Genomic DNA, 23,726 nt, shown 5'->3' with positions numbered 1-23,726 from the left:
GGAATCTCACATATATGGCCTTTGAGACTGGCTCCATCACTCAGCGTCATGCCTTTGAGATCCACTCAGGCTGCTGTGCGGATCAACAGTTCGCTCCTTTTTGTTGTTTGGTAGTGTCCCGTTGTGTGGACATGCCACATTTATTGATCCATTCACTCCCCGAGGGACATGTGGGTCATTTCCAGTCATTAGCGATTATGAATATATCTCCAGCAAATATTCACGTACAGATTTCTGTATGAACGTAAACTTCAATTCACTGGGTAAAGGGGAGTGGAATTTCTGGGTCATACGGTAAGTGTGTCCATGTAAGAAACCGCTAAACTGCTCCAGAGCGGCTGTCCCCTCTCATTTCCGCCGTCAGGGTACGAGAGCCTCAGCTGCTCTGCACCCTGGCCGCACTGCTGTCTGCAGCATTTCCCATGAGCGCTCGTGGAGCGCAGCCGCTCTGGTTTCCTCTCCCTGACGGCTGAGGTGGTGAAGGGGTTTCCACGTGCTTACCCGCCATCTGCACATCACCTTTGGTGAAGTGTCTATTCAAGTGTTCCGTCTACTTTTTAACTGGGTTGTTTTCTAACTGTTAAGTTTTGAGAGTTTTTTATAGATTCTGGGTACAAGTCCTTTGTCAGATACTTGATTTGTAAACATCTCTTCCAGTCTGTAGCTTGTCTTTTCAGTCTCTTAACAGTGTCTATCATAGAACAAAGTTTTTAATTTTAATGAAATCCAATTTATCTAATTTTTCTTTTATGGGTGGCATGTGGTCATGTCTAAGAACTCTTTGTTTAATCCAAGGTTTTGAAAATATTCTACTTTTCTTCTAAATGCTTTATAGTTTTATGTTTTACATTTAGATCTATTCTGTTTTGTTTGTTTGTTTGTTTTTTTAACTATGCTTTGTGGCTTACCTGTCCTGTTCTCATTATCAGGATGGGAGCAATGGCTTCTTGCGACTTTCTTTACAGAAATTGTCTTAGCTCAGGCTAAGGAGGGAAAAGGAGTAGGGGGAGGGGGGGAGAAGGCAGGTGGGGAAGGGAGGGAGGTGAATTATGTTTAACAGAGACCAGAAAAGAAGCCTAGTGTTGGCAAGTGTGGGTAAGGGAAGCAGCAGCAGACAGCCGTCCAGGTGGTTACTTCACTCTTGGCGCTCTGGGAACACTGAACAGCCCGCTCTGGTGTTTGCCCCGAGGAAGCCGCTGGTGGGAATAGTGTCTAAGAAGCCAGGGCGTCCCTCTGGAGGAAGCTAGCGTGGACTAGGGGCCCAAGGGAGAAGGAGGAATGACCCAGCAGAAGCGGGTGCCCCTTGGGGGTCTTCAGCTTGGGTCTGCTCCAACACCCAGAACGTGGGCCCTGTGTTTTGAGTCCTGTCAGCAATGTTTGGGGAGCCTTTCCAGTTTGGAACAATCTACTGGTTGCTTTTACTTGCAATGACGAGATACACTCGTGCGCCTTCATTATGGAAACGCCTGCCAGGGGCGGGGAGGGGCCTCTGCACACCTCAAAGGCTCCATCCAGCACCTGCCCTTTCTTCTCTGGATCCCATTAGACATGCTTCTTAGGGAGGCACCACTCGACCCAAGCAGACTCCATATTTTCTACAGATTTGTTTGCCTTTTTGTCGGAAGAAAATAGAAGTGAGAAAACACACTCTCGTTCAATCAATAGCGTTTATTGATGCTGAGTCACTAAGTTTCAGGTTCCGGTAGCTGCGATTTGTTCTCACAGACACCGCACATGATTGGTCTCAAGGAGTGACCGTGAGGAGACAGTGACAGGTGCGTTTAATGCCTAGAGATTTTCACAGCCCAGAAAGAGCAGAGTGAACCCGAAGCGAAGCTCCCACCTGCATCAGGCGCGATGAGATCCGGAGTGAGCATCTCCGAGGTCCAGGTTGGTTCTTCAGTGCACGGAGTGGTGTCATGTCACTAAAGGACACAGCAAAAGTTAGGAAGTGCACAGGGAGAGACAGCCCCTCCGAGGCAGGAGCAGAAGGAAGTGGACTTTCCTAAGAGCACCAAACATCTCTCGCACGGGCGCTGATGGAACCAGCTCCCCTGGGGTGAGGACACCACTGGGAATCATCTGATTCATTCAGTCACGCATTTACGCATTTGTGAGCACCTGGTGTGTCCCTGGCAGCACTCAGGTGCTGGTGGTACCATAGCAAGCAAGATGTGGCCAGTGCTTGAAACCCTGTGCTTCTTAACCTTTGGGGGTCAGAGACCCTTTTATAATCAGATGGAAGTTATGCATTCTAGCATGAAACGTGCTTAAACACCCACACTCATTTCACAGAGTGGTCTCTCACACCAAAGCCCCTCTCCATCGCTGTGCCCCCTGATCTCCATCAGCCTCTGATATCAATGTGCCTGTCATCTCCATCAGCCCTTCATCTCCGTATGCCCCCCAATCTCCATCAGCTCCTCAATCTATCTGCCCCTCATCTCCATGTACCCCCTCACCTCCATCTGCCCCTCACCTCCATCTGCCCCCCCACCTTCATCTGTCCCTCCCCTTCATCAGCCCCTCCCCTCCATCTGCCTCCCACTTCCATCTGCCCCTCCCCTCCATCTGCCCCCCACCTCCATCTGTCCCTCCCCTCCATCTGCCTCCCACTTCCATCTGCCCCCACCTCCATCTGACCCCCCATCTCCATCTGACCCCCACCTCCATCTGTCCCTCCCCTCCATCTGCCTCCCACTTCCATCTGCCCCCCACCTCCATCTGACCCCCCATCTCCATCTGACCCCCACCTCCATCTGCCCCCACCTCCATCTGACCCCCACCTCCATCTGCCCCCCACTTCCATCTGCCCCCCACCTCCATCTGCCCCCACCTCCATCTGACCCCCACTTCCATCTGACCCCCACCTCCATCTGACCCCCACCTCCATCTGATCCCCACTTCCATCTGCCCCCCACCTCCATCTGACCCCCACCTCCATCTGTCCCTCCCCTCCATCTGTCCCTCACCTTCATCTGTCCCTCACCTTCATCTGTCCCCTCATCTATGCCTGCCCCCACCTGTCCTCCATGGCTCTCTGCATGTTCTCTGCCCTAGGAGGCTGACCCCTGAGGGCCACATCACTTGTGCTCTCTTTCCTTCTAGATTTCCCATTAGGTTCAGCCAATGGAAGGCTCCAGAAGGAGACGGGAGGGTGGGAGGAGAGAGAAGCTCCTGAAGAAGGGTCCTCGCTGGCTCCCTCCTTCCGCCAGCTGTGGGGTGGCAGCAGCCCCACAGCTGCTAGTCCCCGGGGACTCTTGGTCCTGTGGGTTTGCCACCTGCCACGCCTCTGATGGCCCTCCACCAGGTGTGCCAGCACCTGTTTCCTGCTGGGCCCTAAGGGACCTGCAAACCCCACTCTGCCCTCGAGCTGTGTCCCTTTGGGATGCCTGGTCCCCACTTTCCCGCTTTAGGAAATGGACACTGAGGCCAATCTCCAGAAGGCAGATGGTGGCCTGTCCTGGAAGGTGACGCCCCAGGCTTCAAGGACACAGCCCCCACTCACTAGCTGCATGACCTCAGGCAAGTCATGGCTTTCCTGAGACTTGGTTCCTCCTTGGGTGGCTATGGAAGCGCCTCCACACAGCTGTGAAGGGGACTCGGTGAGGACTCACCAAGGGCAGGCACTGGACCAGGAGGCCGCTCTGGGGGATGCACCGATGGCGGCTGGCCTCGTTCAGCCTGATACAGCACTTACTCTGGCACTCGCTGTGGTCGGTGCAGTAGACCCCGTTTGGCTGGAGAGACACAGAGGTCAGAGGTCGCCCCCAGCAGCCTAGAAGTCTTCAACAAGCACCCTCGCACACCCTCTGCCCTCACCTTGCGCCATGGCACGCACTGCAGGAAGATGGTCTTGCGCGTGCAGAACATCTGCGCTGCATAGTTATTTGTGACACAGCACCTGCTCCGGCACTCTAGGTGGTCCAAGCAGGTGTGCCCGTTCGGCTGCCAGAAAAAGGAGACCCTTTTCCTGCCCAGCCCCCCAGGCACCTTCCTTCCCAGAGGAGATGGGAGCTCTGGGCAACAGGGCTTCCTCTCTCCTCCCCGCCCCTCGCCTGCCTGTCAGGACGCACCTTTCGCCAGGATAGGCACTGCAGGAAGATGGTCTGGGGGGAGCAGAACCTCTGGGGGTTCAGGCTGTTGGTGGTGCAGCAGTTGCTCTGGCATTCTGAGTGCTGTTGGCAGGGCTCCCCGATCACCTGCAAAGTCGGGCAGGCACGTTAAACCAAGCGGCTTCCTGCAAGGGCTTTGCCCCTTCTCTGCTTCCCCGTGTCCCATATCCTTCAAACTGAGCTCACCTAGCAAGTTTCCTGTAACCTTCGCAGACCATGGTGGGTCTGGAAGGCCAAGGGAGCCAGTGGAGAGAGAGCTAATGGTGATCTGTGTCTGTTGTGAGCCATGTGGACAGAAGGGTAAACTGAGGTGCAGAGGATGAGGGGAGCTAGCGGGCGGCTGAGCAGCAGGGCAGGAAGGAGAAGTGCTGCGTACGAAGCTGACACGCTCTCACACAACATTTACAGGTGAGGCCCAGGCTCAGAGATGGTAAGGAACTTGCCCGGGGTCCCAGATCCAACAAGGAGTTGTAACTGAGACTGAAGCCCCTCCGCTGCCACCAGCGTCCCGCACAGAGGCCACCAGAGTCAGTGTAAACTTTGACCACAGTTCTCACACCTTTGGTCTCAAAACTCCTTTACAAACAAAACTACTGAGGGCCTCACAGGCCTGTTGTTGGTGTGGGTGACAGCTAACAACTTGCACCGCAGTAGACACTAACGATGAGAGAGTTTTAAATATTTACGTGTTAATTTGTTTAAAAATAATGAACCCATTCCATGTTAACATAAATAACAACTTTTTATGAAAAACAGGCATATTTTCCAAAACAAAACATGCTGAGCAGAGTGGCGTCACTTTGCGTTTTGGCCAGCTCTTCATGTCTGGCTAGTTCACAGAGATGACTGCACCTTGTCGCCCCCTGTGGAGATGTCACATACCCTGTGGCCTCGGGGAAACTCCCCGCATGCTGGGGGGAGAATGAGAGGGACAGGGCAGAACACGTCCAGTGTTATTATGAAAGCACTTTGACCTCAGGGACCCTGCAGAAGGGCCTGGAGACCCCGGGCCCCGAGCATCCTGGGAGCTGTGGCCTTGACAGTGGAGACGAGCTGAGGGGTTTTCATCCAGGAGACTCTTTGTTCTGCTTTGCTTCTTTTTTTAAGCTCTTGCTGACTGACAGTTAAAGCCGAGACTGACGCTCAGAGGCTGGAGGCCAGGATCCCAGCTGGGCGGCTTTGCAGGTGAGAAACGGGGACAGAGGAGGAAGTTAACTTCTAGAGTGGGGCGCCCTCAGTTGTGGGAGCTTCAGGAGCGTCCCCTGTCCCCTGGGTTCTGGGAGGACAGTCATGGAGAAAGGAAACAGGAGAGCCCCTGGGGAGGGTGAGCCCAGACATGCCTCCTGCATCCTGGCCGTGTGCCCATCGTGCTGCAGGGAAACACAGACATGGCAGGACGTGTGGATTGGGGGGGTGACACAGGGACAGTGGGACAGACAGACACTCTGATGCTGTTTTCACTATCACACCAGATTCCCTCACCTGGACTGCTCCCTGTCAGACCCCACGTGAGCCCTGCCTTGTCACTTGCCTCTGCCCCCTACACCCCACCCCACAGGGACCCTTTGCTCCGCCTGCACCCCTGTGCTGCGGGCCTGAGAGCCACTTCTATCCCGGGCAGCATGGATCACTGAGGACTTGCCGGCCTGGCCCATCTGGACCTAGAATTTGGTGTTGTGGTTCTAGGCACAAGCACCAGCCTTCCCGGGGACCCGCGTGCCTCAGGAGGAGGTTGTGCTCACATGCACCTTCCTTTGTGCGGAGCCCAGGAGGCAGCGGGCACAGAGCATGGGGCAGACAAGACGAGGGGACCCCACTGAGCCATAGTGAGGCTGAGCGTGGGCAGGCCTCGACTGGCGCAGCGACCAGATGTGGCACTTACCTTGTGGGACAGGAGCTGGTTCTTCCCGCTCGACACCAAGAACTTGGACAGCTCCGAGAGCAGCAGCAGCAGCAGCAGCAGACGCCCAGCGCGCGCCATCAGGTGGCAGGCCTGTCAATGCCCAGATGGCTATGGAGCGCCCCACACCCAGGGCATCCTTGCCCCAAAGCACCCCATGTGGGCACTTCTCCCCTTCTCAATCTTTCTCTTCCAAAATGGATATCTTTTGAATTAATAGACATTATTTTCTAGAGCAGTTTTAGGTTTACGGAAAAATTGTTCAGAAAGTACAAAGAGTTCCATATATCCCCTCTTCCCCTGCCTTAGTTTCCCCTGTTATTAACATCTTAGTTGGTGTGGTGCATTTGCTACAATTGATCAACTGATATTGATCAGTTGTAAACCAGAGTCCACAGTTGACACCAGGGCTCCCTGTTGGTGCCGGACACTCTGTGGGTTTGGACAAATGTGTGACACACGTGTCCACCACGACAGCGTCCAGAGCAGCTTCACGGCCCTGAAAGGCCTCTGCTCCACCTGCTCATCCCCCTCCCCCTCCCCCTGGCAACCACGGACCTCTTTACTGTCCCCACGGTTGTGGCTTTTCCACAGTCTCCTAGAGTTGGAATCACACAGTACGTAGCCTTCTCAGACTGGCTTATTTCACTTAGCAATGTGCACTGAAGGTTCCTCCATGTCTCTTCGTGGCTTCAGAGCTCATTTCTTTCTATCTCTGAGTGGGAAATGGATTTTCAACAGCCCTTTCTCCAGGGAGCAATCGCCCTGTATTAGTTTAAACAAGAGCATCTCTGCCATTGGAGACTGCCCGCAAGTCAGAGACGGTCGCCCGTCTGTGCGGCCTGCTTTTCCAGCCATCGGTCTCCGTCCCTCTGCAGAGAGGCCTCTCTGACCAGCCCAGCTCTTGTCTCCACAGGCAGGCAGGCTCAGCAGGGCCGACCCGTCCCCAACCACGCCCTGGGTGGAGCAGTCTGGGGGCCTAGTCCCGCAGCGGTTTGGGGAGGTGGGTGTGGAAGCCCCTCTGCAGCGGCAGCCCCCAGGGCACTTGCGTGACTCCCTCATTCCAGATCTGGATGGAACCCCAGGAGTCCCGGATTTGCCCTCAGATGTAAGCCTGAGCTGCCCCGACCCAAACGCACGGTATTTGGTTGGTTGCCTGGCTGTTCACAAAGCTGATGATTTGACTCCAATTTAGCCCCCAATTCTTTTATTTTTTAAATTGAGATGATATTCCCATAACATTCTGAAAGTGAACAATTCAGAGGTATTTAGTGCATTCTTAATGTTGTGCAACCACCTCTGTCTAGTTCCAGAACATTCCATCACCCCACAGCACAACCCAGTGCCCATAAGCAGTTGCTCCCCATTCTTTCTGATGTCTTCCATCGGCCAGACCCCTGTGGGGAGCAGGTGTGATCCTAATATGCCCTGCCATCCTTTAAAGTTCTGCAGGGCAGCCTGCAGATGCCCCGGGGCCCCCGGAGAGCATCAGGGTGTGTGAGTGGGCATGGCCTGTTGGAGAAGCCCCCACACTCATGTCTCCAGCTCTGAACCACGAGCCCCAGGCCCTGTGTTTCTTGCTCTGCCCCTTGGGGTCCCCTGACCACTCTCACTCCCCTCCCATCCATGTTCCAATATCTCTCCTTGCGTTTGTCGTTCGGTCCCCTCTGGTAGTGTCCCCCTCGGGGTCCGCCAGCTCTAGACCCTGCGATGCGAGGACGAGCACCCTCAGGGCCCACAGGGCCTCAGAGTCAGGCCTGCACTGCGCTTGCCCGGGCTGCTCTGTTTGCTGTGGCCGTAGCGGGCGCAGAGCCCTTCTGGGGTCTGGTTTCCCTGCCGGTGAGGTGTGGGGGGCTCCTGCCGTTCCGATCAATGTCCCCCTGGCCCTTGGTTTTCACATGATTCCAGCAAAGCCATACTCGGCTGGTCCCCTTTGTTCTTTATCGGGGTCATTTGTGTTGCAAAGCACAGTGGCATTCTGTCGTCAGGCTTCCCAGACTGTGGAGGTAAGGAGCCAGGAACAGGCCTGACTCTCAAGACGAGTCCTCCCGCCTTTCTCCCTTCCCCATCTGGCTGCCTTCTCTGGGCTGGTCCACGCTGGGCCCTGGAATTCAGAAACCCGAGTTTTCCAGAGGGAGGGAGGCAGACACATGGCGACCTGGGGGCTGCGAGGGACGGGTCCTTCATGGGAGCTCTGCAGGGCAGCGGAACCAGAAGACAGCACAGGAGTTGAGCTCTGAGGCAGAGCAGGAGGCCCTGGAGCAGAGACGAGGGGCTGTGTGGGGTACGGCGCCCCCTCCCCAGGCCCACCTAGCTGGGGGTAGATTCTCAGCCCAGGAAAATTATGGAGAGGCCCTTGAACCAAAGTAGGATAGTGGTGTTGGGGTCCGGGAGACAGAGGCACCAGCAGGTGGGCGGGAGGAAGGAGGACTCGGTTTATTTCCTGCTCATCTCCCCTCACAGAGGCGCACTCGCCATCTAAATAACCAAGGGTGGTCCTTCTCCAGAGCACCTACAGTATTCCTCAGCGTAGATTCATCTGGCCATGTACGAATACCCAGAAATTACCGCTGCCACCATGAAATGCTTCCCATGAGGACAGAATTCAGCAACACAAAACATCTCAGAAAGGTAAAAGGAGGTTAGCGTCGTTTATAGTTTTCTAAACAAAAATAGCAAGCCACGGGACACACTGCGCCTCCAAGTTTTGGGTTTTTTGTAATTCTAGATTTATACTTATCTACAACAAACTATAACTCATAAGCAACGAAAGCGTTGCTAGAGCATTTCATTCAAAAGTTTTGCTAACTGGCATCAAAAGAGACACAATAACATGAACTCAGAGCCCTGTTTTGATCTGCTGTCACCAAAAAATGATAAAGATGGGGAGAAAAGAGAGCAACGGAGAGCTGCTGGACCCAGCAAAAACAACTCCACTCCTCTTTAAAAGTTTACCTTTAAAAAAACACTTCAAAGTCTATTTCAACGTGTGTATAACAGTCTTTTAAGAGGTGCCTTGCAAAGGTAGGATGCCCTTTACTCCCTGTGTGTCTCCCATGCTGGCAGACGTCCACCCATCAGTTTGCTGAGAGCAAAGTGGACGGTGAGTGTGAGCCAGGCCATCCGGGGCAGCCCAGGGTCCCAGATGGAAAAGAGCTGCTGGTGCTGTTCGAGGGGCCTCATGGCAGGTGCCTACCTGGCGGCTCTTTGCCCACACTTCTCAGGCCCCTGGCCCCAAGGCCAGGCTTCTGTCCACACCATTCAGAAAAGGCTCTTATGAGGTCACCAAGTATCTTCATGGTGGACCCCAAGACACACTTTTTGGTCTTGGGAGACTGAGTATACAGACAATGGCCCGACCGTCTATAAAAGTGGAGCCCTGACCCACAGCTGGCAGCAGCCAACCTGGGAAGCCAAAATGCCCCCTAAGCAATCACAGGGGACACCGTATCAGCCCGCTGGGGCTGTGTAACAAAGATCACAGGTTGGGCAGCTTAAAGAACAGACATTTATTCCTCACAGTTCTGGGGGCTGGAAGTTTGAGATCAAGGCGTGGGCAGGCTGGTTCCTCTGAGGCCTCTCTCCTTGGCATGTAGACGGCCGTCTCCTCCCTGTGTCCTTGCATGGTGGTCCCTCCGTGCATGTCTGTCCTGATCTCCTCTTCTTAGAAGGACATCAGTCAGATTGGATAAGTGACCTCGTTTTACCTTAATTACCTCTGTAAAGGCCTATCTCCAAATACAGTCACAGCCTGAGGTCCTGGGGGTTAGGACTTCAACGTAAGGATTTGAGGGGGACACAACTCACCCATAACAACACCCCATGTCTAGTTAGCTGCCTCACCTTCTCCACCAACACCCTCCCCTCAGGCCACTTGAGCCGACCTTTTCCACTGTCAGTGTCCCCACCCGCCCGCCTGTGCTCTGGAGAAGCCCCCACTTGTCCTGGGTGGGGCGGGCTTCCTCCTTCCCACAGCCATGTCATGCTGACCACTCCCCTGTCTGTTTTCCTGCTGATCTTCGAGCTCCACGAGCCAAGGAGGGAGGGAGGAAGGGTGCAGGGGCTCATTTTTACTTCCTCATAGCAGATCAAGGTATCCAATGCCCTGATCACATGATTTTAGAGAAATGACACCAGACGATCGAGTTGTATAAATATTTTCCAAGACAAATGCACAAACCCATAGCCATTGTATGAAGTTTGCAAGAACTGTTTCCATAGTATATCAAGCCTCTCAAATATAATTATTATATTAGAACTACTTAAAAGCTGAATTTGAATCACAAATTTCAAACTTGCGGTGTCCTTTTTGGACTTTAAACCAGGAAAAAAATTCCTGGTCTCAAATATTTTCATAGGCCCTTGAAAAGTTCACAGCCCCAGTTTACAAAATTGGGCATGATGTGCCTGATCAGTCAAACAGCCCACACAACACAGGGACACACTGTGCCAACACAGAGAAATTCCAATTTATAAAGGGTCACAGCCACCACTGTTCACAGCAGCATCATTCACAATAGCCAGGACGTGGAAGCAACCCAAGTGCCCAACGGACAAATGGATAAGCAAAATGTGGTCCATCCACAAAGTTAAATATGATTCACCTTAAAAAGGAAGGACATTCTGACACAGGCTGCAACAGGATGGGCCTTGAGGACAGTATGCTGAGTGGAATAAGCGAAAAACAAAAGGACAAATACTGTGTGATTCCACCTCTATGAGGTCCCTAGAGGAGTCAAATTCATAGCGCGAGAAAGTAGTGGTGGGCGCCAGGGGCTGGGAGTTGGTGTTTAATGGGGACAGAGTCTCAGTTTGGGAAGATGAGTTCTGGAGATGCACAGTGGGGATGGTGGCACAACAATGTGAATGTGCTTAATGCCACTAAACTGGGCACTTAAAAACAGTTAAGATGGTGAATTTTACACTGTGCATATTTTACTCAGGCACTGCTCACAGACGCTGGAGGCGGAGTCATTTCTGAACCAGAGGAACAGCATGTTCACAGCCTAGTTATGTCGAAATAGTCTTCCATGCATGAGTCTGTTTTCTTGTATATTTGTTTATAAATCTCTCAGATCAGACGTCTTTCCACAGTTTTCCTTCTAAACATCAAGGTCAGGTATGATTCCACAGTAACTCAATCGGCCAAATAAAAGCTTGATGCCAAATCTTGCAAAGACATGATCAATTATTATTATTCCCTACACCATAGCTACCACATTTTCAGCACAAACCCCTCATGTTGGTGCCATACCCACTCTGCTTCCCTCACTCCCTACAGCAGCGCAGGGAGACCAGCTTAGCCTCTGGTACCCACGAGAAAGGCAAGGTCTCTACTCAAAGGCACACTCCTGTCAAGGGCACTCGGTCCCCACGAGGTGGCCTCTGCCGAACTTACAGAAAAACAAAATATGCGAGTAAATGTGACCTTGGACATTCCTTGCAGAAAGATTCCCCCTAGTAGTTGATAATTGCTTAAGTATTCAGAGGTCCTACCTTTCTATCTTGGGTCCCACCTGCTCCTCCGTGTAGAAGTGAGACCGGCCAGGCTGTAATTCCAGAAGAGACTCCAACCCCCAAAGTGAAGGATCACACAGGAGCAAGGCTCCAGGGAGCCCAGGGTGAAGCTATCACAGAATCAGTGGAGCATCTCCCAACCCCTCCTCCTCCTCCTCCTTCCTGTCCCCGCCTTCAGCCCATGAGAAAGTCTTTCATAGTTCCAAGTGAGAGACTGAATGTACGGTGGACAACGGCCGAGCCACACATGACAGCGGGACCCCGGCCCACGTAAGAAGCCCTGGCAACCAGCCACAGCCTCTGCAGCACTCAGCCCAGATGGCCAGCACTGGATCAGTGACCGCATCCTCCCTGGTTTTGCCCCATTTCCAACACAGGACCAGCCTGAGAAGCCAACTATGCCCCCTGATCAATCACATGGGATGCCCCCACCTGGTTAGCCGTCCCCTGCTACCCCCACCAACACCCCCCTCACGGCACCTGGAGCAGCCTTTTTCCACTATCCGTGTCCCCACCTGCCTGCCTGTGGGTCTGATCGAGGTTGGGGGCCGCCTCCCAAGCTCTAGATAAATAGCCTGTTCTCATTGGGGTGGTCTTTGTTTACTCCTGCACAGTTTGTTCGTTCAATAAACAGTCACTGACTTATTTATCATTGACTATGACCCAGGCACTGAGCTGGGGTCTGTGGAGGAAAAGATGGTGTGTCCCTTGTCAACCTACGAGTTCTTGGTCTAGTTTGGGAGATGGACTCATCAACAAACAGGTGGCATAGAGTGTGGTAGACACCACGAGGAGAGGGGTGGGGATGCCGGGAGGGAGGACCCGGGTCAGCAAGGAGAGGACTGGCAGCACTGCAAAGAGGCCTCTGGGTCCTGCAGGGGAGCGGAGGGAGGAGAGAGCTCCAGCTAGAGGGAGAGGAGGGAGACGGGAGGAGGGCACAGCCCGGGGGTTGGGGGGTGGTGGGAAGGGTCAGGCCCTGGAGAGCGGGGAGCCAAGTCCTAACTCTCGGAGTCACGAAGGGTTTCAGGCAGGGGAACGCCAAGCCCAGAGAGTGTTTTAGACAGCTCTGGGCACGATGTGAGACGGGATGCGAGGCTGGAGCTGCTGAATCTAGGCGTTGCGGGTGGGGAGCAGAGCAGAGAAGCAGATGCCTGGAAGGAGAATGAGGTTCGATGTTGACTGGATGTGGGGAGCGAGGGAGTGAGGGCTCCAGAACGACTCCCGGGCTCTCGTGACAGGGGGACAATGGTTCCGTTGCTGCCCACGCCTAACAAACCACCCCAAACTCAGGGGCCTAAACGGGCACTGGGCTATTCTCTCTCAAGTCCTGTGCTTTGACTGGGCTCAGGGGGCCAGTTTTCACTCAGAGCCACTCGGCATGGCCATCAGACGGCAGCTGGGCTGCCTGAAGTTACCTAGGACTTGACTGGGCTGAGGGTCCAAGACGGCTCCTTCACCCCAGGTCTGCTGCCACGGATGGCTGGAACAGCTGGAGCGCGTGGCCTCTCTCTCTCCATGCGGCTTCCTCACAGCATGGCAGCCTCCGGGTGGCCGATGCCTCTCTCCATGGATGTTCCAGAGTCCCTGGGGATCTGCGAGGCTCTGTGACCTAGCCCAGGAGTCAGGCAGCACCACTTCACCGCATCGCCAGGAAGGAGTCTCAGAGGCAGCCGTGGTCTGTGTGAAAGGAGAAAAACGATGAGTTATCTGAGCTGGGGTGGAGTGTTTGAGAGCTATCAGCTGAAACCAGAGGAGTGGACATTCTTGCCCAGGGAGAGCGTTCGGGGTGAGGATGGGTAGGGAGGCTGGTAATGGGTGTGGGGTTTCTTTTAGGGGTGATGGAAACCTTCTAAAATTAGACCATGGTGATGTTTGCACAACCCTGTGACTATACTAAAAACAATGAATTGCACACTCTAAACGGTTGATTTGTATGGCATGTGAATTTTATCTCAATAAAGCTGTTTAGAAAAGGAAACCTATTTGAACTTTTACTTATAACTTGGTTGTTTTACATTGTTATTTATAGGTAAAATTTTTATTCCATTCTTGCCAGAGAGCAATGTTTCCTTTTAACCAAAGGTTTTAGAATTCAATTGATAACTTAATTTTTTCACTTGTAAAATGCCTTTTTAAGTAAAAAACCATTATGAGATTCAGTCCTCCTAAGACTAATTTTTTTAACCTATTTAAATTTATTAATGCAAATTACAGATTTTAATTGACACCTTAGTTGTCAGTCACAAATTCTGTGGTTGGGCAGCACTCACTTTCTCCCAGTCTGGAGAGTCTGCATCAGTTTTCCCTTGATTTCTTAATTTTCCTTCCAGCAGGCTTTGTGACACCTTCTCTAAACATCACAGTAAGCGTTTGGGCTCTCCCAAAACCGTGAAACATAGGCTCCACACTGAATTTGAGAGACACTGGAGTTCTAGGGGATGAACCCTCATAACGCAACCTGCTTTCCTAGACACTCAAGCGCCCCTTGTCATCCAACATATTCTCCTGTCGACACAGGGCAGAAGACACATCCCAAACAATAAAAGAAATCATTAAATTCTTGGACAAACTTGAGATTACACAGCATACCTTTTCTTCTGAGAAAAGATAAGGAAAAACACTCCATGTATTCACAAGACAAAAATCTCTGCTCACAGCCAACAGGGCGGTGCTTCCCCACAGGAGGAAGGTAACCTGCAGTGTGGAGAAATTCTCCCAGTTGGTATGGGTTTCTCTTCATCACTGGAATTCAGATCTTTCACCCAGACTTTTCTTAATGTCATCTTGCCTGGAACCCAACAAGTCACACCCACCCGCAGATGCAAGTCTTGTTCAAATCGGATAAGTCCTCCAATTATTTCTCCCAGCTCCCCTGCTCACCTTCCTTCTTGAACCTGTGACTCTGCCCTCTGCATCATTGCTCCTTCTCCGTCACAACCCCAGCTCTGTGTTCTGCTCTGAGCCGCTCAGCATTCGCTCCATTTGGTCTCATGGATGAGCATGTTCTCTTTTAGTTCATCTAATGGAATCATGATTTGGGCCCCAGAAGACTTTTTAATGCTCTACCCACACCCCCTGCAAGTCCTCATCACCTTTTTTGCAAAACTGATCCTTTTGTTAATGTTGAGTATCTTTTCATGTACTTACTGGCCATTTGTATATCTTCTTTGAGAAAATTCCTATTCAGATCCTTTGCCCATTTTTTAAATTGTTTTTTTGTTATTTTATTATGGAGTTGTAAGAGTTTTTTAGATACAAGTCTCTTATCATATATATGATTTGCTAGTATTTTCTCCCATTCTGTGAGTTGAGGAAGATTGGCCCTGAGCAAACATCTGTGCCAGTCTTCCTCTATTTTGTATGTGGGATGCCTCCAGTGTGGCTGATGAGTGGAGCAGGTCTGCACCCAGGATCCAAACCCACAAACCCGGGCCACCGAAGCTTTAACCACTCGGCCACAGCGCCAGCCCCTCTTTTCACTTTCTTGATGGTGCCCTTTGAAGTGCAAAACCTTTCTTTTTTTGCTTATACTTTTGTTGTTATTTGTAAGAATCCATTGCCAAATCTAAAGCCACAATATTTACTTCTATGTTTTCTTCTAAGAGTTTTTTGGTTTTAGCTGTTATATTTAGGTCTCTGGCGCATTTTGAGTTAATTTTTGTGTATGGTGTGAGGTAGGAGTCCAACTTCATTCTCTTGCCTGTGGATGTACAGTTTTTCCAGCACCATTTGTTGAAACACTACTCTTTGCCCATTGAATTATTTTAGTACCATTGTCAAAAATCAATTTATTTTATTCTATTTTACATATTTATATTTTATTTTTTGGTTCTCAAATCAATTCCATAGATCTACATTTCTATCCTTATGCCAGTAAGTAGGAGTGGAATTGCTGGGTCCTATGGTAACTGTGTAGCTTTGTAGCAAGGCTTGAATTTGGGAAGTGTAAGTTCTCCAAATTTGCTCTTCTTTTTCAAGATTGTTTTGGCTACTCAGGGTCCCTTGCATTTCTGTATGAATTTTAGGATCAGCTTATCTATTTCTGCAAAGAAGCCACCTGGGGTTTTAACAGGAATTGTGCTGAAGCTGTAGATAAATTTGGGAAGAATTGCTATTTTATTAAGCCTCCATTCTATGAACATTAAGCCTTCTAATCTATGAACACAGAATGTCTTCCCATTTACTTAGATCTTCTTTAATTAAAAAAACATGTTTTATAGATTTCAGAGGATAAGTTGTACACTACTTTTGTTAAATTTATTCATAAGTATTTTACTCTTTTGGAGACTATTGTAATTGGAATCGTTTTCTTAATTTTCCAGATTGTTCATTGCAAGTGTTGTAAATATAACTGATTTTTGTCTGTTGATCTTGTATCTTGCAACCTTGCTGAACTCGCTTATCAGTTCTAATAGTTTTTAATGGATTCCTTAGGATTTTCTATCTACAATATCCTTTCATCTGCAGACAGAGATAGTTTTACTTCTTTCTTTCCAATTTTTTCCAATTTCCTACTATTTGCCCTGGCTAGAACCTCCAAAACAATTTAAAAAGAAGCGACAGGAGACCATCCATGTCTTATCGTAGGGAGAAAGCATTCATGTTCTTCACCATTAAGAATGATGTCAGCTCTGGTTGTTTTGTAGGTATTCTTTATCAGGTTGAGAAAGTTCCTTCCTATTCCTAGTTGGTTGAGTGTTTTTATCATGAATGAGTGTCACATTTTGTCAAATGCTTTTTCTGCATCTACTGAGATGATCATGTAGTTTTTAATCCTTTATTTTGTTGATATAGTATATAACATTATTAATTTTGGGATATTAAATTAACCTTTTGGTCTTCTAATATTTTGTTGAGAATTTCTGCATCCATGTTTAAACAGAATATTGGTCTGTTCTTGTGATGTCTTTGTTATTTTTCTCCAGGGTAATACTAGCCTCATAGAATGAATTGGGATGTGTTCCCTCCTCTTCTAACTTTTAAAAGTTAACAGTTCAAGAAGAATTAACACCAATCCTTATCAAATTTTTCCAAAGAAATTGAGGAGGAAGGAACTCATTATAACTCATTCTATGAGGCCAGTATTATCCTGATAGCAAAGCCAGGCAGACACTAGAAGAAAAGAAAACTATAGACCAATATCCTTGATGAATATAGATGCAAAAATCCTCAATAAAATACTAGCAAACTAAATCCAACAGCATATTAAAAAGATCATACACCATGACCAAGTGGGAATCATTCCAAGAATGCAAGGGTGATTAAACAATGAAAATCAAACAAGGCAATACACCACATTAATAGAATGAAGGTTTAAAAAATGCATGATTATCTCAACTGGTGCAGAAATTTTTTTTTTTTTTACAAAATCCGAGACCCTTTCATGATAAACTCAGAAAAGTAGGAAAAGATAGGAACTTCTTCAACATGATAAAGGGCATTTATGAAAAAGTCACAGCTAATATCATACTCAGTGATGAAAGATTGAAAGCTTTCCTCTCAGATCAGAAATAAGACAAGGATGACTGCTTTTACCACTGCTATCCAACACTGTACTGGAAGTTCTAGCCAAAACAATCAGGCAAGAAAAAGAAATAAAAGGCATCTAAATCAGAAAGGAAAAAGTAAAACTGTCTTTGTTTGCAGATGACAGGATCTTATATATAGAAAACCCCAAGGAATCCACAAGAAAAGCACTAGAGCTAATAAATGAATTCAGCAAAGCGGCAGGGTGGAAGATCAACCCACAAAAATCAGTTGCAGTTCTGTACCCATCAATGAGAAATCAGAAAATTAAATTAAGAAAATAATTCTCTTTACAACAGCATCCAAAAGAATAAAATACCTAGGAATAGATTTAACCAAGGAGGTGAAAGAGTTGTACACTAGAAATGACAAACATTGCTGAAAGAAATTAAAGGAGATGTAAATAAATGGAATGACGTCCCATGTTCATGAATTGGAAGACTTAATATTGCTAAGATGGCAATACTACCCAAAGCAAACTACAGATTCAATGCAATCTCTATCAAAATTCCAATGGCCTTTTTTGCAGAATTGGTAATGCTGATCCTTAAATCCATAAGGAATTGCAAGGGGCACTGATTAGCCAAAACAATATTGAAAAAGAAGAACAAAGTTGGAAGACTCACACATCCCAATTTCAAAGCCTTCCACAAATCTACAGTGAACAAAACAGTGTGGTGCCAGCATAAGGATATACATATAGAACAGTGGAATAGAATAGAAAGTCCAAAAACAAACTCTACGTCTATGGCCAATTGATTTTCAACATGGGTGCCAGACCCTTCAATGGGTAAAGAGTAGTTTCTTCAACAAGTGGTGCTGGGACAACTGGATATTCACATGCAAAAGAATAAACTTGGACCCCTACCTCACATCACATGCAAAATTAACCCAAAATGGATCAACAATCTAAATATAACAGCTAAAACCATTAAAATCAGAAGAAAACAGAGGTAAATCTTCATGACCTTGGATTTGGCAGTGGCTTCTTAGAAATAACACCAAAAGCACAATCAGCAAAAGAAAAAAATAAATAAATTGAACTTCATCAAAATTAAAAACTTTTGTACATCAAAGGACGTTGTCAAGAAAGTGAAAAGACAATGTACAATGGGAAAAATATTTGCAAATCATATATCTGATAAGGGTCTAGTATTCAGAATATATAGAGAATTGTTATAACTGAACAACAAAAAGACAAACAACTCCATTAAAAAATGAGGGAATAGATATTTATCCAAAGAAATTATTTATTCTCTTTCATCCACTAAGATGGCAATAATCACATGAGCAGAAAGTAACAAGTGTTGACAAGGATGTGTAGAAATTGGAACCCTTGTACATTGCTGATTGGAATGTAAAATGGTTCAGCTGCTTGGAAAACAGTTGGTAGTTCCTCAAAAGTTAAACAGAATTACCATATGACCCAGAAAGTCCACTCTTAGGCACATACCCCAAAGAATTGAAATACATATTCAAACACTTGTATATGAATGTTCATAGCAGCACTAGTCACAACGGCCAAAAGGTGGAAATAACCCACGTCTATCAACAATGAATAAACTGTGGAATATCCACACAATGGAATATGACTCTGCCATAAAAAGGAATATTGTACTGACACATGCTACAACCTGGATGGACCTTGAAAACATTATGCAAGTGAAAGAAGCTGGACACAAAAAGACAAATATTGTATGATTCCATTATATGAAATATCCAAAATAGATAAATCCATAGAGACAGAAAGTTGATTGGTGGTTGACAGTGTATGGGAGGAAGGGGGTGGGCGAGTGACTGCTTAATGGGTATGGAGTTTTCTTTGGGGCCGATGAAAATGTTTTGAAAGTATATAATGGTGGTTGCACAACATTGTGAACATACTAAATTTCACTAAACAACTGTACATTAATGGTTAATTAGATGCTATGTGAATTTCACCTCGAAGAAAGTGTAAAAAATGTATCATTTTGTGAAATCCTACGACGTCTGGGATTTGCTGCAACATAACGAGGTAGAGGTGGAGACATAAAAAGTTAAAAAAAAAAATCCTCAAGTGGCAAAGAAAAATGAAACAGGTCGGAAGTGGATAAAAGCATAGAGCTGGGAGCCACGGCCGAAGTCCCGGGGGAGGAAAGCGCAGAGCCGAGCGGCTCCGACGTGCCTCTGCGGATGAAAACAGGAGGCCTGTCTGGGCAAAGAAAGGATCCTGGGTTTTGTCTGAACCCAGGGGCAGGGGCGCCTTTGCTGAGCTTCAGAGGACCGCGGGCAGGAATCAAGGACGGCCCTTCGGCAGTCATCTCGTACACCTTAAACTTACACAGTTACATGTCGATCGTCTCAGTAAAGCTGGAAAAAACATTTTAAAAGGGGACTGCCCTTCGGGTGAGCGCGCGTTGCCCATCAGACACCGGTGGCGACGCCGAGGCGGCTGGCACTTGGCCGCGTCTTCCTCCCGCATCTTAAGAAAGTCCGCCCTCACCACCCCCCACCGGACTCACGGCGTCCTCCCCCGGGCACGCGCGGGTCGCGGTCCGTTCTCGCGCCCCCACCCCCCACCCCCGGAGCAGCAGCCCCGCGCTCGGGCCCCACCTGGCGACACCTGCCAGGTGCGCTGGAGGTCCTCGCCACGCGGCCCCGCGCGCCGGGGACAGGACCTGGGGGGGACGCGCGGGGCGGGGGGGGCGGGGCCCGCGAGGCCACGCCCGTGGAGGCGGGGCCCCGGAGCCCCCCGTCCGCCCCCAGCCCGCCCGTGCGGCCGCGGCCCGACCCTCCCGAGCTCCGCGCGGCGGGGCCATGGCGGCCGCCCAGCCCGAGCCCCCCGCGGGGGCGGCTCGGCGCCTGGCCCGGGGCTGCTGGTCCGCGTTCTGGGACTACGAGACGCCCAAGGTGATCGTGGTGAAGAACCGGCGCCTGGGCGTCGTGTACCGCGCCGTGCAGCTGCTCATCCTGCTCTACTTCGTGTGGTGGGCGCGCAGGCCGGGCGCGGGGCGGGCGCGCCGGGGCCCCGGGGAGGGGGCGGCTCTGGGCTGGGGCCGAAGAGAACGCGAGGGGCCGCCGGGGCTCAGGGGGCCGAGAACGCGGGGTCCCCGGGCTGGGGGCTTCAGCCTGGCCCCTCGGGCCCCGCAGAGCCGTCCGGGCCCCCGAGAGGCGGTGACGCAGCCCCGGCCCCGCCGAGCCGAGCTGACCCCGCAGGGGAGGGGTCCCGGGGTCGCCCCAGAGCCGGCGCTGCCCGCCCCACAGGTACGTGTTCATCGTGCAGAAGAGCTATCAGGACAGCGAGACGGGCCCCGAAAGCTCCGTCATCACCAAGGTCAAGGGCGTCACCTCGTCCGAGCACAAAGTGTGGGACGTGGAGGAGTACGTGAAGCCCCCCGAGGTGCGCCGGCCCCCCGCGTCCCCGGGGTGGGACCGAGGGGGGACCGAGCTGCCTACACCGGCCGACCGCCCCCTCTTTCTGGGCTCAGGGGGGCAGCGTGTTCAGCATCATCACCAAGATCGAGGTCACCCCCTTGCAGACGCTCGGAACCTGCCCGGAGGTGAGGCGGGTCCGAGGCAGAGCTGGGCTGGAGGGAGGGCTCTGCCTGGTGGGCTGCGGGGCCCGCGCTGTGCTTGGGGCAGACGGTGTGGGCCCTGACCGAGCCGTCTCCTCCTTAGAGTATGAGGGTCACCAACGCCACCTGCGACTCGGACGAAGACTGCGTGGCCGGGCAGCTGGACATGCTAGGAAATGGTCAGTGTGCGCTGGCGGGGACGGGCCGGGGGGTAGGGGGCGGGCAGCCGCTCACACCTGAGCGGTGTCTGCCGCAGGCCTGCGGACCGGGCGCTGCGTCCCCTACTACCACGGGGCCTCCCAGACCTGCGAGGTGTCCGGCTGGTGTCCGGTGGAAGACGGGGCTTCTGTCAGGTGTGCACGGCCGGTGCCCCCCCCCACCCCATTTGGGACCCAGCTTCCACCCCAGCGCGACTCTGCTTTGCTCCTTTCTGCTCATTGACCGGAGGCAGGCGGGGATGGGGGGTGGGGCATTGCAGGGAGGAGGGGAGACTAAACACCCAGTCTGTGCCTCCTCAGCCAATTTCTCGGTAAGATGGCCCCAAATTTCACCATTCTCATCAAGAACAGCATCCATTACCCCAAATTCCAGTTCTCCAAGTAAGAGCCATCACTGCGTGGTGAGAGGGGATGGGCTGGGGGTGGGAGCTCCTCCCGGGAATGCGGAATATGCTGGTGGGAGGGGATGCAGCTTCTGCCGCCTCCCCACCTGATGCCACTGGGCCCTATCCTTAGGGGCAACATTGAGAACCGGAAGGATGGCTACCTGAAACGCTGCACATTCCACGAGGTCTCAGATCTCTACTGCCCCATTTTCAAGCTGGGCTTCATTGTGGAGCAGGCAGGGGAAAGCTTTACAGAGCTGGCACACACGGTGAGGGGGCAGGGAGGGAGAGTGGGCAGGACAGCTCTCCTTCCAGTGCTGGCTCCGACCTGCACACCCTACCTGCACGTGAAGGGTCTGCTACAGCCGAGTCCCTTTGCAGTCTTGGCCAGCCCTGGCCCTGCTTGGGCACAAGGAGAGAAACATGATCGGCTGACTCATGTGGGTATGCATAGCTCCTGCTAAATTATTGACTCCTGGTCACACTGCTGGCCGCTAGCATCCCCTCATGCCTTGGAAGGGGGACAGTCAGCAAACCCCTCTGGCTCTCGGCCCTGAGCTACCCCAGGTGCCCCACAACCCTACCCCAAGCCTCTTAAGGGTTCTCTGTGTGCCCTCCCTGACCAGTCTCTGTGCTCACTTCTGGGCAGGGTGGTGTCATCGGGGTCATTATCAACTGGGACTGTGACCTGGACCTGTCAGCGTCGAAGTGCAACCCCAAGTACTCCTTCCGGAGGCTCGACCCCAAGCATATCCCAGCTTCATCGGGCTACAACTTCAGGTACCTTGGCCTTGGGACGCCTGGGTCCTCGTGCCAGGCTGTGGCAGCTCCAGCGGCACACAGGGCAGGTGCCCAAAGGCCCAGGGGTGCCGGCTGCCAGTGGAGTCTTGGAGCTGCCCCCTTGGGCGATGGGTGGCCATACTCCTCAGGGTCGGGCAGCCATGGCTCCGGCATCGGGTCATTCTGCCCCAGGTTTGCCAAGTATTACAAGGTAAATGGCAGCACTGCCCGCACACTCATCAAAGCCTACGGGATCCGCATTGACGTCATCGTGCACGGACAGGTAAGCCCGCACGCCCTGCCCGCCTGGGATTCGGCTGGCCAGAACTGAGCTGGTCCATCCTCCATCTCCCCACCCCTCCCTTGAGCCACACTGGCCCCAGACCTGGCCGCCTAAGGCAGCATCTTCTCCCCAGGCAGGGAAGTTCAGCCTGATTCCCACCATCATTAATCTGGCCACAGCGCTGACCTCCATTGGGGTGGTAAGGAACACTCGCTGGGGTCGGGGGGCGTGGGGGCCTGCCAGAACCTTACGCATAGGTCTTGCTGGCCTCAGGGCTCCTTCCTGTGCGACTGGATCTTGCTAACATTCATGAACAAAAACAAGGTCTACAGCCATAAGAAATTTGACAAGGTGTGTACACGGAGGCACTCCTCAGGTAGCTGGCCTGTGACCCTGGCCCTTGTTCTGGGCCAGGCCCCTCCCCCACCCTGTCCCTGCTCCACAGAACCAGGCCAGGAGGGCCGACCACAGGACGAGGGGCAGAGCCAGGCCGGGGCCATCCTGCCCCCAAGGGCTCGCCCCACCTCTGCCCCCTCCGAGCAGATGGTGGACGCTCCCGAGCAGGGTGCAGGACAAGGGCTTTGTGCCTCCAAGCCTTCCCAACAGGACTCCATGCTCACGGACCCCCGAGGTTTGGCCCAGCTCTGAGCCAACCCCCCTACCTTCCATCATGCTGCACTGAAGACCCGGGCCTGGTAGGCCCCTGAAGTCTGCAGCCCCACGAGTTAGCCCGTGGCTCAGACTCACACGGCAGACCCAGGGCCCTGCCTATGCACCCCAACACCAAGTCTCCACGAAACCGGGACCCAAAGGACCCCCAGGCACCCAGGCAGCGGGCTGACAGGAAGAGGGCAGCTCCCAGCCTGCCCCCAACCTCCTCGGTCTATGGAGAGGGGCAAGTTCCTGCCTCTTCCTCCTCCCTGCTGACCTCCCCACAGGCTCCTGGCCCCTCCCCACCCACTCAGCCTGCGCCCAGTGGGAAGGGGCCGGCCCACCCCTGCTCAGACCCTTTGCTCGCCTTGTAGCCAAGAAATCACATGTCCAGAATCCAATAAACCTGTGACCAGAACCTTCCAGCCTTGTTTTTGGGGAAGAGTATCTTGAGGCCCTGAAGACAAATGTGTGGTGGTGGGTCCTTGCGCGCGGGGCTGTTGGTGTCCCTGTCCTCGCTATCTCCCCTCTAACTAGCCTGGGTGCAGAGGGTGCGGGCACATCTGCTGCCCCCATGGCGAGCCAGGTCACGGTCATGTCTGACCAGGGGGCCAGTGGAGGTGGGGGACAGAGGCTGAGTGCACGAGGAGCCCAGGACTCATCCCAGCATCCACCTCTGTTAGTGCATTTACCAGCTTTCTGCAGGGGTCATCCCAGACCCTAAAGCTCAAGATATGGGAAAAGGATGGTGACTCTGGATGAGGAAAACCAGGAGAGAGATGAGAGCTGTACCCAA

At 51.7% G+C, this 23,726-nt stretch overlaps 2 protein-coding genes across 5 annotated transcripts in view; one reads left to right on the top strand and one right to left on the bottom strand.

Annotated features, from left to right (window-relative positions):
- Nucleotides 1-6,096, bottom strand: part of LRCOL1 (leucine rich colipase like 1) — a 30,008-nt gene extending 23,912 nt beyond the window's left edge. Inside the window, exons 1-4 of the mRNA XM_058531082.1 lie at nt 5,998-6,096; nt 4,077-4,202; nt 3,823-3,948; nt 3,618-3,740 (exon numbers count right to left, since the gene is read on the bottom strand). Coding sequence (XP_058387065.1) covers nt 3,618-3,740; nt 3,823-3,948; nt 4,077-4,202; nt 5,998-6,096 — 474 coding nt within the window. The remainder of the gene's footprint in view (nt 1-3,617; nt 3,741-3,822; nt 3,949-4,076; nt 4,203-5,997) is intronic.
- Nucleotides 6,097-19,837: 13,741 nt separating this feature from the next.
- On the top strand, nt 19,838-23,373 carry P2RX2 (purinergic receptor P2X 2). 4 transcript variants are annotated; one of them, XM_058531178.1, is made up of 12 exons: nt 19,838-20,024; nt 20,302-20,437; nt 20,526-20,597; nt 20,716-20,791; nt 20,869-20,965; nt 21,131-21,211; nt 21,347-21,485; nt 21,866-21,996; nt 22,189-22,279; nt 22,413-22,478; nt 22,553-22,630; nt 22,823-23,373. In XM_058531178.1, exons 1-12 carry the CDS (start codon nt 19,855-19,857, stop codon nt 22,925-22,927), a joined length of 1,242 nt encoding a protein of 413 aa, XP_058387161.1. In that variant the 5' UTR covers nt 19,838-19,854; the 3' UTR covers nt 22,928-23,373. The 4 variants fall into 4 exon arrangements, with proteins under 4 accessions (XP_058387161.1, XP_058387160.1, XP_058387159.1 ...); XM_058531177.1 differs by having other exon boundaries at nt 19,838-19,947; nt 20,321-20,437; nt 22,553-23,373; XM_058531176.1 differs by having other exon boundaries at nt 22,553-23,373.
- The last annotated feature ends 353 nt before the right edge of the window (nt 23,374-23,726 follow it).

This window comes from Diceros bicornis, chromosome 35, assembly GCF_020826845.1.
Source record: "Diceros bicornis minor isolate mBicDic1 chromosome 35, mDicBic1.mat.cur, whole genome shotgun sequence".
Taxonomy (NCBI): Eukaryota; Metazoa; Chordata; class Mammalia; order Perissodactyla; family Rhinocerotidae; genus Diceros; species Diceros bicornis.
The sequence above is the reverse complement of the archived record's forward strand: the minus strand, read 5'-3'. Positions and strand labels throughout refer to the sequence as shown.

Bases quoted from the DNA above. Each gene is read 5' to 3' on its own strand.
- P2RX2 (XM_058531179.1), top strand. From the start codon at position 19,855: ATGGCGGCCGCCCAGCCCGAGCCCCCCGCGGGGGCGGCTCGGCGCCTG. The intron at 20,966-21,130 runs GTGTGCACGGCC...GTGCCTCCTCAG, and splicing joins GAAGACGGGGCTTCTGTCAG to CCAATTTCTCGGTAAGATGG. The intron at 22,280-22,412 runs GTAAGCCCGCAC...TCTTCTCCCCAG, and splicing joins ACGTCATCGTGCACGGACAG to GCAGGGAAGTTCAGCCTGAT.